The 13,476-nt window shown below is 36.8% G+C and overlaps 1 protein-coding gene across 15 annotated transcripts in view; it reads right to left on the bottom strand.

Annotated features, from left to right (window-relative positions):
* MLIP (muscular LMNA interacting protein) overlaps positions 1–13,476 on the bottom strand; it is a 257,064-nt gene that overhangs the window by 150,360 nt on the left and 93,228 nt on the right. For 3 of the 15 annotated variants that reach the window (XM_050789010.1, XM_050789008.1, XM_050789009.1), the window contains exon 2: positions 12,069–12,166. The exons of 4 other annotated variants lie outside the window; for them this stretch is intronic. Coding sequence is in view for 6 of the 11 variants with exons in the window: in XM_050789006.1 (XP_050644963.1) it covers positions 6,498–6,593 (96 nt within the window). In the remaining 5 variants the exon portion in view is untranslated. Of the gene's footprint in view, positions 1–6,195; positions 6,445–6,497; positions 8,003–12,068; positions 12,167–13,476 lie in introns of those variants that run through there. 8 more of the 15 variants (XM_050789000.1, XM_050789001.1, XM_050789011.1 and 5 more) reach the window with 7 other exon arrangements.

Here is a 13,476-nt window from a genome sequence, read left to right as displayed (position 1 = left end):
GTTCTTGGCACCTTTATCAAACATCAGCTGGCTGTAAGTGTGTGGATTTATTTCTGGACTCTCAGCTGGAATGCTCAGTTCCATTGGTCCATGTGTTGATTTTTTTATGCCAGCATCATGTTATTTTGGTTACTATAGCTTTGTAGTAGTATACTGTAAATTCAGGCAGTGTGATCCCTTCAGTTTTGTTCTTTTTGCTCAAATTGCTTTGGTTATTCAGGCTCTTGTGTAGTTTCATAAGAATTTTATGATGTTTTAATTCTGTGAAGAATATCATTGGTATTTTGATAGGAGTTGCATTGAATCTGTAGATTACTTTGGGTGTTAGAGCCATTTTAACAACATTTATTCTTCCAATTCATGAACACAGTGTATCTTTCCATTTACTTCCGTCTTTCTCAATTCCTTTCATCAATGATTTACAGTTTTCAGTGCGAAGATCTTTCCATCTTTAGTTAAATGTATTGCTATAGATTTTATTTTTTTGTAGCTATTGTAAATGGGATTGTATTCTTCATTTCTTTTTCAGATAGATGACTGCTAGATACACTCTTGATTTATGCATGTTAATCTTGTATGCTGAAACTTTATTGAATTCACTTATTAGAGCTAACAGTTTTTGGTGGAGTCTAAAATGTTTTATATATAAGATTCTGTCATCTGCAAACAAGGTCAATTTAACTGCTTCCTTTCCAAATTGGATGCCAAACATTTATCTCTTTCTCTTTTGCCTAATTGCTCTAGCTACGACTTCCAGTCCTATGCGGAATAGAAATAGTGAGAGTGGCATCCTTGTCTTTTTCCAAATCTTACAGTAAAACCTTTCAGCTTTTCCCCATTCAATATGTTAGTTACGGATTTGTCATATAGGTCCTTTATCATGTTGAGGTACATTCTGTCTATACCTAATGTGTTGAGAGTTTTTATCATGAAGGAATATGAAATTTTGTCAAATGTTTTTTCTGCATCTATTGAAATAATCATACATTTTATGTTTTTAATTCAGGTAATGTGATGTATCAGATTTATGGATTTGCATATTTTGTTGAACCATCCTTGCCTCCCTGAGATAAAACCCACTTGATCTTGTTAAATAATCTTTTTAATGTTCTCTCAAATTCAGTTTACTAGCACTTTGTTGAAATTTTTGCATACATGTTCATCAGGGATATTGGCCTGTAATTTTCTTTTCTTGTTGCATTATTGTCTGGTTTTGGCATTAGGGTAATGCTAGTCTCATACAATGAAGTTGGAAGTATTCCCTCCTCCTTAATATTTTTGGAATAGTTAGAGGAGAACTGGTCTTAGTTCTTCTTTAAATATTTGGTAGGAGTCAGCAGTGAAGCCATCAGGTCTGGGCCTTTCTTCGATGGGAGATATTTTATTGCTGATTCAACTTTCTTACTCATGATTGTTCTGTTCAGATTTTCTATTCTTCATAATTCATTCTCGGTAGGTATGTGTCCAAGAGTTTATCCATTTCTGGCAGCTTATTCAATTTGTTGGTATGTAATTATTTACAGTAGTGTTTTATGATCCTTTGTATTTCTGTGGTATAAATTATAATGTCTCCCTTTTATTCTCTGATTCTATTTATTTGTCTAGCTAAAGATTTGTCAAATTTATCTTTCAAAAAAACCAATTCTTTGCTTTATTGAGCAATCACTTTTGATATAATTAATTTTCATGATAAAATCAGTCCCTTCTAATCAGAGTAACACTGCCTTGCCACCTCCATTCCTATGTCAGAAGAAATATAACATGTTCTGGCAAGTCCCTCACTCCCTCTCCCTTCAAGCCCTGCCACCTTTCTATGCCTTGAACCGCTCAGACCTTATGCGCTTATGAGCAGGCCTTTTAACCCAGTTGGTGTCAGTGCCCATTAGAAACCCTGGGCTCTGTATCATCCCTCAATTCCTGTATACTATGCACATTCCTAGTTTTGTTCCCATCTTGCACCCTGCTCCAACTCTCGAAACCTTTTCACTGTATATCTTCTGGAATTCAGTGAGCAATTTAAAACAATCTTACATATCTGTATCTTATTTTCAAAATACTCCCTTCACTTTCTAGTTATAACTAAAACATGGTTCTCTCTGAATGACTCTATTTCAATGATAAATGTTTTCTCTCACACTCCTGCACCACTGGGCCTGGAAGTAAAAGAGGTGTCCTCCTTGCTTATCTTCACTGCTTTCAGACTATTCTTCTCTCTTGCCTAAAAACTTCCAGCTTTGAATCTCACGTCATCAGTCTATACCCTTCACAATCTCTTTTAGTTACAGTTATCTTCCCATACCCATATTAAATGCTTCTTTCCTTAAAGATTCAGTTTCTGGTTCAATGTGACTCTTCTTAACCCAATGCTTTGTATAATACCCAGTATTATATCCCAATGGATAATTTTTATAATATTGTATTTCCTTGACCTCTACTCTTCCTTGCCTCTCATATCCCTAGCCTAGCCAAAGAGCTGCAAACCTTCCATAATTTGTTTCTTCATTCTCTGACCATCACTTTCTATTTCTCCATACCATCCCCTTAGTCCAACTCTAACGTTTTCTAACTCTACCATGATTTAAATCTACTGATTCTTCCCACATTATTTTCCCACATTTGTCTTCTTAACCAGCTTCAAAAACCAAGCTGACCACAGTTACTCTTTTGGATACCCCTCAAATCCCTTGTCCTCCTTTATATTATCATCCTGTTTGAGTACATTATAGCCCTCACTAAATCTAACCCCCTACCTACTCTATTTCTGCAACAGGAAGGTAAACATGCCTGGGGGAAACCACACAACCACACTGACTGGTCTCACTTCATATATATGACTCTGAGCCTCAAGAAGGCTTTTCAATGCTGCCCAACAATCATACTATACTTTCATAGCCCATTTACTGTCCCACTGGCCTAGAAAACTCTTTCACACTTTTCCCCCTTTCTTCAAACTTCTAACATCTCTCCAGCATTCTCGCTTGGAGCTGATGACTTTGTTTCCTATTTCATTAAGATAATGGAAGCAATCAGAAAAGTATTTTCAAGACCTCCAACACCACATGTATTCACTCATCTGCATCTCTGCCCTTTTTTTGGCCTTCAGTCCTACTACTATGCTCCTAGTAAAACCAACCCTCACTTTAACACTTTGTCTTCTACTTATTTTCATTTATTGAATGAGGTCTTATTAAATGCCTACTAAATGCTAGGCACTATTCCAGGGGTTGGCACCATAATAGTGAACAAAAATCCCTACCCTCGTGGAGTTTATATTCTAGTGGAGGGAAACAGACAGTAGACAAATAAATACACAATATATGTAGTACAATCTTCATAAGTGCTATGAAGACTTCCTATAAGTCTATTGCAATAACCCATAGGAGAAAAACTGGTGAATTGAATGCAGTTTGCTTCAGTAATAGTGGTAAGAAGTGTTAAGATTATGGCTATATTTTAAAGAAAAAACTTAAAATTTGTTGAAAAATTTGAGGTGGAATATGAGAGATACACAAAAATCAAGACGGGTGGAAAACTTTTGAACTGAATAACTGCAAGAAATGAGATATTATTCACTGAAATGGGGAAGACAATAGTTGAAGCTGGTTTGAGAATAAAGGTCAAATTTTGTGTGCCCAATATACACCCAAGTGGAAATGTGAGTATGTGAATCAAGTTTAGAGGAAATTCTGTGCTGGGGATAAAATTGCTAGGGTTGTTAACGCATAGATGATATTTAAAAGCAGGAGACTAGATGAGATCAATAAAGGTGTAAACACAAATAGAAAAATAAGAGGCTTAAGGCTGAACCCTACAGATGCCAACATTGAGTGATTCACTAGCTGAGGAAGAACTAGCCAAGGTGGCCTGGGAGTTTTAAGGAAGATTTTAAAAGGCTGAAACATCACTGACAGTAGTGGCAAAGAGGGTTGACCAGAAACAAAATTACTGACAGTCTATACTGAAGACTCAGTCCAAATATAAAACCAGGGAGAGTGAGGCAATTTGCTTGACTGTTTGATAGTCTCTCAAGGAATGCTGAACTGCCTACTATAGGAACAGAGGAAGTGCATTATAGCATTGCTAGTTTATGTTTGGAACTGGTTTTGGCAGGATGTGGCAAGTATAAGGAAATCAAGGGTACTGGTGAGAGCAGAGCAAATGATTGACCATGGAGTTCAGTTTGTATGGGTAAGGGGGAAGAACCCTCAAGCTGAAGGAACTAGAGGTCTCTGTGCTCAGGAAACAAAGTTAATACAATGATGACTGTTTGAGAGAATGGATGGGGTCATAATATAATATGAGAGTTTACTAACTTAATAATTAGAAGTATGATAATTCCAGATGATTCTAAATTCCAGGCTTTGGCATTAAGACTGAGTATATGAAAGGAAGGGCACTGAGCTTGTGAAGATCAAGGAACTGTGAGACAAGAATGTTGACAAGGTTTTAAAAACTTTTAATTTTCAATATTCTTTTCACCTTTAAAGATATGTGTCATTATTTCCTCATTGTAGCCATGTCAAAATTCCTGAGTGGCACCTTATCATCAAAAAGTAATAAATCACTACTTTATTTTGTAGGAAGGAACACTAGATCCCTCGTGAGATTTGAGGAGCCCACTTGCCTCATCAGCAGTATATAATACAACAGACTTTCTAGATGTATTATCTTCTAGGGCCGTTTCATCACATGACTAATCTCATCAATATCATGATAGAAAGGAGAGTGGTTTTGGCAAGGAAATTGCTGAAGTAGTTCAAATAATCCATCCCATAATTTCATTTGAGCAGGAAATAAAGATAATCCTTTAGGAGTAAAGAGATGAAATTGCATCCTTGTCCCCAGGTTCTATAACTAGGCCTTCCCTTATCTTGCCATGTCATGACTATAGGTCTATCTTAGATTCCATCCAAATAAAATTTAAGTAATAATATATGAAAGGTTTTATTATAAGCACCCTATGGTTACAAAAATGTGTATAATCATTCTAAGCAGTAAGTAGATTTACCTTCTAAAGCATATATAATGACGAAAATTTACTTCTTCAAACACCTTGCACAATTTGTGTAATTCAATGCTACTTAAGTATCTAAGATACAAATACAGCTCCACAACTGGTATGTCACACACTATGGACTTTTTAAAGTTGACAACTATAACTTCAGTGAATAAAGTAGAAACGAAGTATGAATGAAAACTGATGCTTCAATGAATAAGGTATGCTTTTACAAAAATACTGTCTAAAAACTTTCTAAACATAACCACATGCTGACAATAAAGGCAACCAAAAAGAAGAAAACCTATTTCTTTCTAATTTATTGTTACATTTTCCTAAAAAAGTAAAAATCCATATCCTACAAAAAATGTCCTCATCAGTAGAGGGAAACAATTTTTTTTTTTAATTTTAGTTGAACCAATATGTGATGTTATTCCAGAAAACACAGAAACTGGAAATCTATTAAGACTAAAGACTTATTCATCTTCCTGGGTTACTGTTGGAGAATAACAAGATGAGAGATAAATTCCTGTCTACATACATATCTTCAGAAGAATAATCACAAAAAGGGCAATCATTTGGTATTCACTTTTAAGCTAACAGTACAATGTTAGCTCTTTTCACTGCCTTTACCTAGCATCCTTAACTTAGCAAGGATCTAATACTCATTTGCAAGGAATTTCATTTGGAAAAGAATTTGAAATTACACTAACTATGCAACGCAACATTCAGATAAAGAGCCACACGTTAGCCAGTAGACTATTTAATCCCTTGTTTAGGAGAGAACAAAATAATATTTGCTGTTTACTCCATACTGTGGCTAAGTTCCAATGTAGCCTAAGAATGAATTGCTATGGTGATGAAAAATCATTTTCCACACAAAGCAGCAACAGATGCATGTTAACAGCATTGCACTTGTTAATTGCCAATTAACACTTTCAGTTGTCAATGTTATTTAAATATCTTTGTTTCTATCCTTGGGAAACTATTTTAATCATAGAAATATGAGATAAAAGGATTAAAATCTGTTTCTAAATACGCTTTGAAATGCTCAAAATCTCTAAGAACGTCATCTTCTCACCGGATAGCCTAATAATTTGAGAAACTGTTTTCCCCCATGCCACACAGGCTAACAGCTAGCTCCTTTGCTCAGTTTTGCGCTGTAATGCCTTCCTTTCTTATATTTCCCTAAAACTTACCTTCCTTCAGATGTTGACACCCACACTCACAGATGGCCTCTAGCCTCCTGTTAAGGCATTACAGAGTATCTTAGCATTATCACCATGCCAAGGGCAATCCTGAGCATTTTCTTTGCCCAATGAGCAGTTTTTTCTTTATCAGCTCGCCCTTTTCTCTAAGTGAAGATAGCATTTCATTTCAATATACAGACAAATTTATCTACACCGGGCAGCTCTCCCTCACATCCGTGCAGCAAATACCACCAGCACCGTACACTGCTTTTAAAAGTTACTGAAAGCATTAAGCAAAGACTTCCTTTTACCTGGGGTGTGGTCTGAATGCTCCCTGATAAGATGCACGAGTTCATTTGGAAGTAATTGTTCCTGCAGTCACTCAGAAGCCCCTGTTCTGAAAGCATTGATTCATCACATAAGGAAGCGAGCAAACCAGTGACTGAGGTGGGAAGCGAGCCTCATACTAACACAACACACACACACTCACGCAGAAAGAAGAAATTCTAAAAAGAGGTAAAGCAGAATCATTCCTAAATTGAGGAATTGTGCCAGCTCCAAAGAGTAGATTTCTGTTTTGACCATTTTTAGATTTGGAACATCACGAGAGGTCATACTAACTGCTGAAATGGAATCCGTAGAAGTGAAAAAAAGAAAAAAGAAAAAAAGCCACTGATATGTGTTTGCCCTCTTTTCCTTTCATGCATGTATTCCAATTACATATTCTGTGAAAGGAAGAGAAAAGCCAGATTGTGTAGCAATGAGAAGCTGATTGAAGGGCCCTAGCATCTGCCAATCTCAATAATCAGTTGGTCACACTCATAGAGAACGTTTAGAGGTATAAATACATGCAAACACTGTGTTCAAATAAAGAACTAGAAAACACACAGTTATTTCAAAATATCAGTAACTTTATCCTTAGTATATAAATTGTAAGCAACAATACAGGAGCATCTGTAGTGACTGAAGTTATGCTATTAACAAAATCACCCCTAAAATAAAGCTTGGAATCAAATCCTTGTCAAAACAAAATTTCATTCCAAGCTTCCTGGAAGACAGTGAGAATCCTGACTGCAGACAAACCTTAAAACTTCATATGCGAAATTGATTGGAGTCTTTAGCTTTCAGTATTTCTATTTTCTAAGTATTGATTTTTCTCCAAATCTGTGATATCTACATTTGTGCTTTGGCAGTGAAAAATGTTGTATTCAAAGGACTAGATATAGATCAAAGGCTATGGGAAGGAATTATTATTTTAGAAACCTAGACTACGCCTCTTCACATCTTCGATGTTATCAAAAGCCTAAGATTATGGAAACATAATGAGTAAAATAATTGCTACAAATGATTCTATTAGCACAGTGGGAGAAACTATTCCAAACAACATAGACTTAGAATATAGTCTACATTTCTGAATATAAGTGCCGTGTTGTAAAAAAACTATGTGCCTTCTTCTATTTTACACATATTTATGGATACTCAAAAGAGAATGTAATCCCCTCCCACCCTCAAAAAGCTTATGGTTTGAGAATATAAAACAGGTAAACAAATAACAGAGATACAAAGTGAAAAAAGAAAACAAGAAAAAGCTTTATACTGCAGTTCTTCTTAAACTACTGCACACAGAAATCCCGTGGGGAGTTTGTTAAAATGCACTTTCTAAGTGTGGAGATCTGAGATGTGGCCTCAGATTCTACATTTCCAAGAAGCTCCCAGGAGATGCCCCGGGAGCCACACCCCAGATCTGCAGCTGGTGTGTTACACTTTGAGTAGCAAAGACAGAGGAATTTCAGAGAGCGATATTACAGCCACCTGGAGTGCAGTAATTCAAGATGGTGGCATTTGGGCTGCACTTAGAAGGATGGGGAAGGGGAGCCTATGAAGGTGGGATGGAATAGCACTTATTTCAAGCAGAGAGACAGGGCTGGATTGAAGGCACCTATCAGGACAGCAAGAGCAGAAAGTCATAAAGCATAGGACCCTGGAGTCAGATCATCCACTGGCTGTGGGCCCTCAGACAAGTTACTGAACTTCTTAAAACTCAGTCCTCTCACCTGTGAAATGTGGATGAGAATAGCTCTCATTTCATAGAGTTCTTGTGAGGATTACAGTTAAATTCAGCATGTAAGATTTCCACAGATTCTTAGCTCTGTGCCAGGCAGATTCTTAATACATGTTACTCCTGTGGGTATTGTTTTCTAGTGTGATAAATAACATAAATGAGAATAAAGACAAGTAAGACAAATAAGGTAGGTTAAATCTAGGTCATCAAAGATCTTGAGTTAAGATGTTTTACCTTTATTCAGTGAAGAACAGAAATGGAAATATCCACATATATACATATATGAATATATATGTATGTAAATATATATGTATTTATTGATACTACCCTTTGGTGTTTTGATTTATATATATAAAGATATATAAATAGGAAGACATAAAATTATATATATATAAATCAAAACACCAAAGGGTAGTATCAATAAATCTTAGAGACCATTCTTATCCCAAAGTTCTAGAGTGGTTCCCCAAGAAGAAGTGACAGTCCAGATTTTTGTCAGTGGTCAATCAGTTTATTACAAGTGGATTCAAACTGCTATGAAACTCTTCTCCTATGTCTCATTCTGTCCTTTCCTCTCTGATCTTTTCTTTCTCTCATTCCCTCCCAAAATCATAAAGCAATACTTATGCAAGTTGGCATAATGAAATTTAGAAGAGAAAATACTTCAGCCCCTACTCTTCCCTGTTCAGATTCTTTCTTGAATCATTTTACAACATGAAAACCAATTAAATCAATGTATTGTTTTGACATTTTCCTCTGTGTCTTATTGGTAACTTTCCTCTAACCATTTTCTTTCCCTTGTTTTATTAACTAATAATTGCTGTTACAGACTATTTCTTATAATAATAGAAGTCATAATTTTTACTTAAAAACACATAAATGGTCATGCATTATAACAGCATGCTTCAGCCATCTGGATAGTAACCACATATAGCTTCAAAGAGTGCATATATTTTGGATAATTTCTATAGAAACCATTCTGTATTTAAATAGAAAGTGATGGCACCTGGTCAAAAAACGGGTCCTAGTCTTGGATGACAAAAGAGCATATAAATTACCCGGGTGGAGAAGAGAAGAGAGTCTATCCGCTAATTACAACAACTTTTCTATAGACAAAGAGAGTCATCTATGGTCTGCCCAACACCCTTAAGTATTTTATAATCACAAACTTTTAATGATCTCTCTCCCACTAAGAAACACAAACTGCTCTGTAGAATCATCTTTTTTTTTTTCACAAGAAAATTAAGTTTGTCAAAGTTTGCAATAGATGAATAAAATCCAAAATTCTCTTTAAAATCTGGCATTATTGATGGCTGAAGCAGGCATCCGTCACCCTTATTACTAAACAGATACTACTGCAATACCTTTCAGTCAAAAGACTCTTAAGATATTGCTTTTAAAATAAATAATACAGAACAAATAATCTCTCTTCCTGACATGCGAAACAAATTTGAGGAAAAAAATAGATTAGTCCACAAAAGTTTGCCAAGAAACATGTAAGTGATTAAACAGATCCAGCTGCCAAGGCTATTCAGACATCCATTTGTCTGTTTTTATGCCTTGGGCTTGATAACAGAAGGTACTACAAGTGTCATTTATTTATCTTAATAAACATCTATTGAGAGCCAGTCACGATTCTAAGCTCTGAAGACATAAAATAATAAAGGCTTAGAACCTGTTCTCAGCATGGCTTATAGTCTCATTAAGGAGACACCTTCACTCGTGACGGGAGCAGCGAATGAAGTCAGAGGAGGGTGACAAGTCATGTGCTGAACACAGTCTGCACAGGCAATGCATGTCAGGTTGTTTTCAGGGAGATTTCACTCTTAGCTTCTGCACTCCTAGGTCCTAATTCTGGCAAACACTGGGACACTTCTGCTCAACCCTTGGTGGTATTTTTCCTCTAAAGATGGGAATCATCAGGTGTTTGTATTCGTGTCTCTCAGGTAATGGGTGATTCCCGAGATCTTAATCAGGACTAACCTGATTGATTCACAGGCTCAGAATCGAGTGTGCAATATTTTAAGTGAGTCCTGACATCTCATCAACGGTATGTGAAATTCCATTACAGTCTAAATTTGGCTTCATCTGTATTGGACACAGACTTCTACTTCTGTTATTACTGCTTGTAGTAGTATACCACTATAACTTATAAGTAATATACTGTTATAAGTATATGGTTATACTGCTTACTCTTCTCCTTGGGGTATATTCTCCTAGTTCAAAAAGGTATTAGTAATCCTTGATTAAAGTAAACCAAAAGCCTCAAAGTACTGTTTGACCTAACAAGATATTCAGAAGAAATGAGTAAGCCCTATACAGGGTAGAATTTGAAAGAGGCACAGAGACAATGATAAGAAACATTTATCCATTAGGAATAAGTGTATGTGGTTCACTCTCTCCTTGTTGAATTACTTTCTTAGCTTGGTTTTAGGCAATCCACTTCCTTTCAGTCCTCTTCCTATACCATAGACACTCTTCTCTGTGCTTTGTGCCATCTGACCCCTCAGCTTTGAAGTAGCCCAGGAGTCTCTCCTTGGTGATCACATCCAGTTACTTAGCTGTAAATAGTATTTATAAGCCAATGAATTCCAATTTATTTCCCTAGCCTAGATGTCTTCTCTGGATGACTTCACTCACACAATTAACATCATTATTGGAACATCTCATAGATACCTGAACATCAGCACATTTGAATCTGAATTAATTGCATTTCCTTTGAAGTTGTTCCCCACCTCCCAAAATTTTCCTCACCTCTTCCGACAGTTTCTATCTGTTTCTAGTTGCTTTGGCTAAAAATCATGAGTTCATATTTTTCTTCTTGGTTTTTCAGAATCGCTTATCAATGTATTAGTAAATCCTGTTGTCTGTCCCTTCAAAATAAATCCAAAAAAATTAATCTATCTCACTACTTCTACTTCTAACATCCCAGTAGCGGAACCTGCCATCATCTTCTTTCTGAATCATTGCCTCCTAACTGGTCTTTCTGCTTCCACTTTCACTCCTGAGTGGATGCTCTGATGAACCATCCATATCCCCTTCAGGCTAAAGGACTTATTCCCCAGCTGCGGGAGTGCTATAACTGTGATCAGCTGTCAGTCCTCTTCAGGAGCTCCTCTCAGCTGGAAAAACAAAAACAAAAACAAAAAAACCTCTTGCCCCAAATCACTCTGCTTTCTTAGGGGCATTGGATGGCTAGTTGATGCATCCGTATAAAGTCCTGCTCCCCTCACTCCAGCTTGAAACAACTCTAGAGAGGAATCCATTCCAGAGCTCCTCATGAGGTCAGTTAGGCTTTGAGACCACCTTGTAGCCCAGTCTCTCCTTCTGCCTCCTTCCCATCTCCTACAGGTATAGTTCCTGGGAGCACTCCCTAATAAACTTTGCATGCTAATCTCCATCTCAGAGCCTGCTTCCTGGGAACCCAATCTGTCATATCTTCCATATAGCAGCAAGAATAAACCTTTTAAAACAGAAGTCAGGCTATGTTACTTCTCTATGCAAAACCCTCCACTAGATTCCTGTGTTACCAAGAGTATCAGTTCTCATAACCACCTATAGCCCAATGATCTTACCCCTACCACTCTCCCCTTTTCTCCCACAACTCCAGACACAATGACCTTCAATGCTAATCCTACTCTCCACAGTGTTCTTCCCAAGCTGGTTACCATGCGTTCGTTTCCTCATGTCTCTGGTCAAATATCACATTAACAGTGAAACATCCCTTACTACCTTATATAAAATTGCAACCCCATACCTGCTCCCCTGCCAGCACTCTCTATCCTTCTTACCCCATGTTATTTTTCTCCAAAGGACTTACCAACCTCTGATGCTTGTTTCTTCTCTGACTTCCTTCATCGGATTTTAAACACCATGAGGGCAAGGATTTTGTTTCGATTACTGCTATTTCTGTGGCACCTAGAATAGTATGTAGCATGTAAAGGCACTCAATAAATACTTGTCCAATGAACTTCTTGACTGAAAGTGAACTCTTTATTGCATAAACTTATTTTTTTCTAATGAAAAAGATAAGTTTGGTAAACTTTGAATTGACTGTTCAGAAGAAAATGGAATCAACCTAATCTCAAGTTTCCTAGTTTCACTGAAATAGGAAATGACCCGCGTTCACAGCCCTTACAAAGAGTCAAATGTATAGGGGCTAAAGAAAGGTGCAGGACGCAAGTAACAGCAATCAGATTCCGTCTTGTAAATCGCACCCACAAATGCATGCAGCAAGAGACAGCAGGATTCTCAGAGCTGTGAAATGTTCAGTTGCTTAGGTCAGAAGCGGAAAAAAATAGGTTCTGGTCTCCTGATCTTCTACCAAACAGCTGTGAGGTCTTGGGTGAGCCACTTATTTTCTCAGGAGCAATTTGTTTATAAAATGATGTTCTAGATCAGCATTACCCAACGTGCCCTTCTTAGAATATCATCTTGCCAGACAAATGGTGAGCAAGGGATTTTGTGGTCAAATAAATTTAGGAATTGGTATATTCCATATCCTATATTTGGAGGAGTCTTGCAGTCAAAAGGCCTTTTAAGCTGTGTTTAGCCCATGGTTTCCCATATTTATTTGGCCAAAGAACCCTTTCCTTTCATAATGCACACTGTCATCCCACTCACAGTGCGACAGAAGTGCTGAACTGCACAGTCCACAGAGCCTTCTTTTAGCCATAATACTTGATGAATGTATGAAAAGAAGACAGTTTGGGGGAAAAAAAGGGGAGTTTCCACAAAATTACTAAATAAAATTCTATTTGTCGTCTTGGCTGGGAAGAGAGCAGAATGAGCTAGATGAAGATCAGGAGATGTTCTCTGAGTTAGAAAGCAAGGAAGGAAGGTGGTATATATTTCAGGTCTACTAAGTTTAAATCCAGTTGTGCTAACAGAAGTTGCACAAGCAACATATTCAGTGGCACAGGAATATGAATTGAATCAATGAATGATAGATTTACTGAAAGACCTTAAAGTATATTCAAAGAGGTACCAATAAGGCATGTAGCAAACAGTTAGGAATACTATTTAATAAAAAATGTTCAGAGATTCCATAGTGAATCATTTTTACATACATCATAAAGGAAACAAATTCTAACACATGATATACTTCATAAAATCTTGTTTCTAAGCAGATAAAGTGATGCCAGCACATTTTGAGGTGACAGTATATTCCATAAAGGAACAAAACAATGTAATATTTACTTATAATATGATGTTGGCATAATCTGACT

This window comes from Macaca thibetana, chromosome 4, assembly GCF_024542745.1.
Source record: "Macaca thibetana thibetana isolate TM-01 chromosome 4, ASM2454274v1, whole genome shotgun sequence".
Classification (NCBI taxonomy): domain Eukaryota; kingdom Metazoa; phylum Chordata; class Mammalia; order Primates; family Cercopithecidae; genus Macaca; species Macaca thibetana.
The sequence above is the reverse complement of the archived record's forward strand: the minus strand, read 5'-3'. Positions and strand labels throughout refer to the sequence as shown.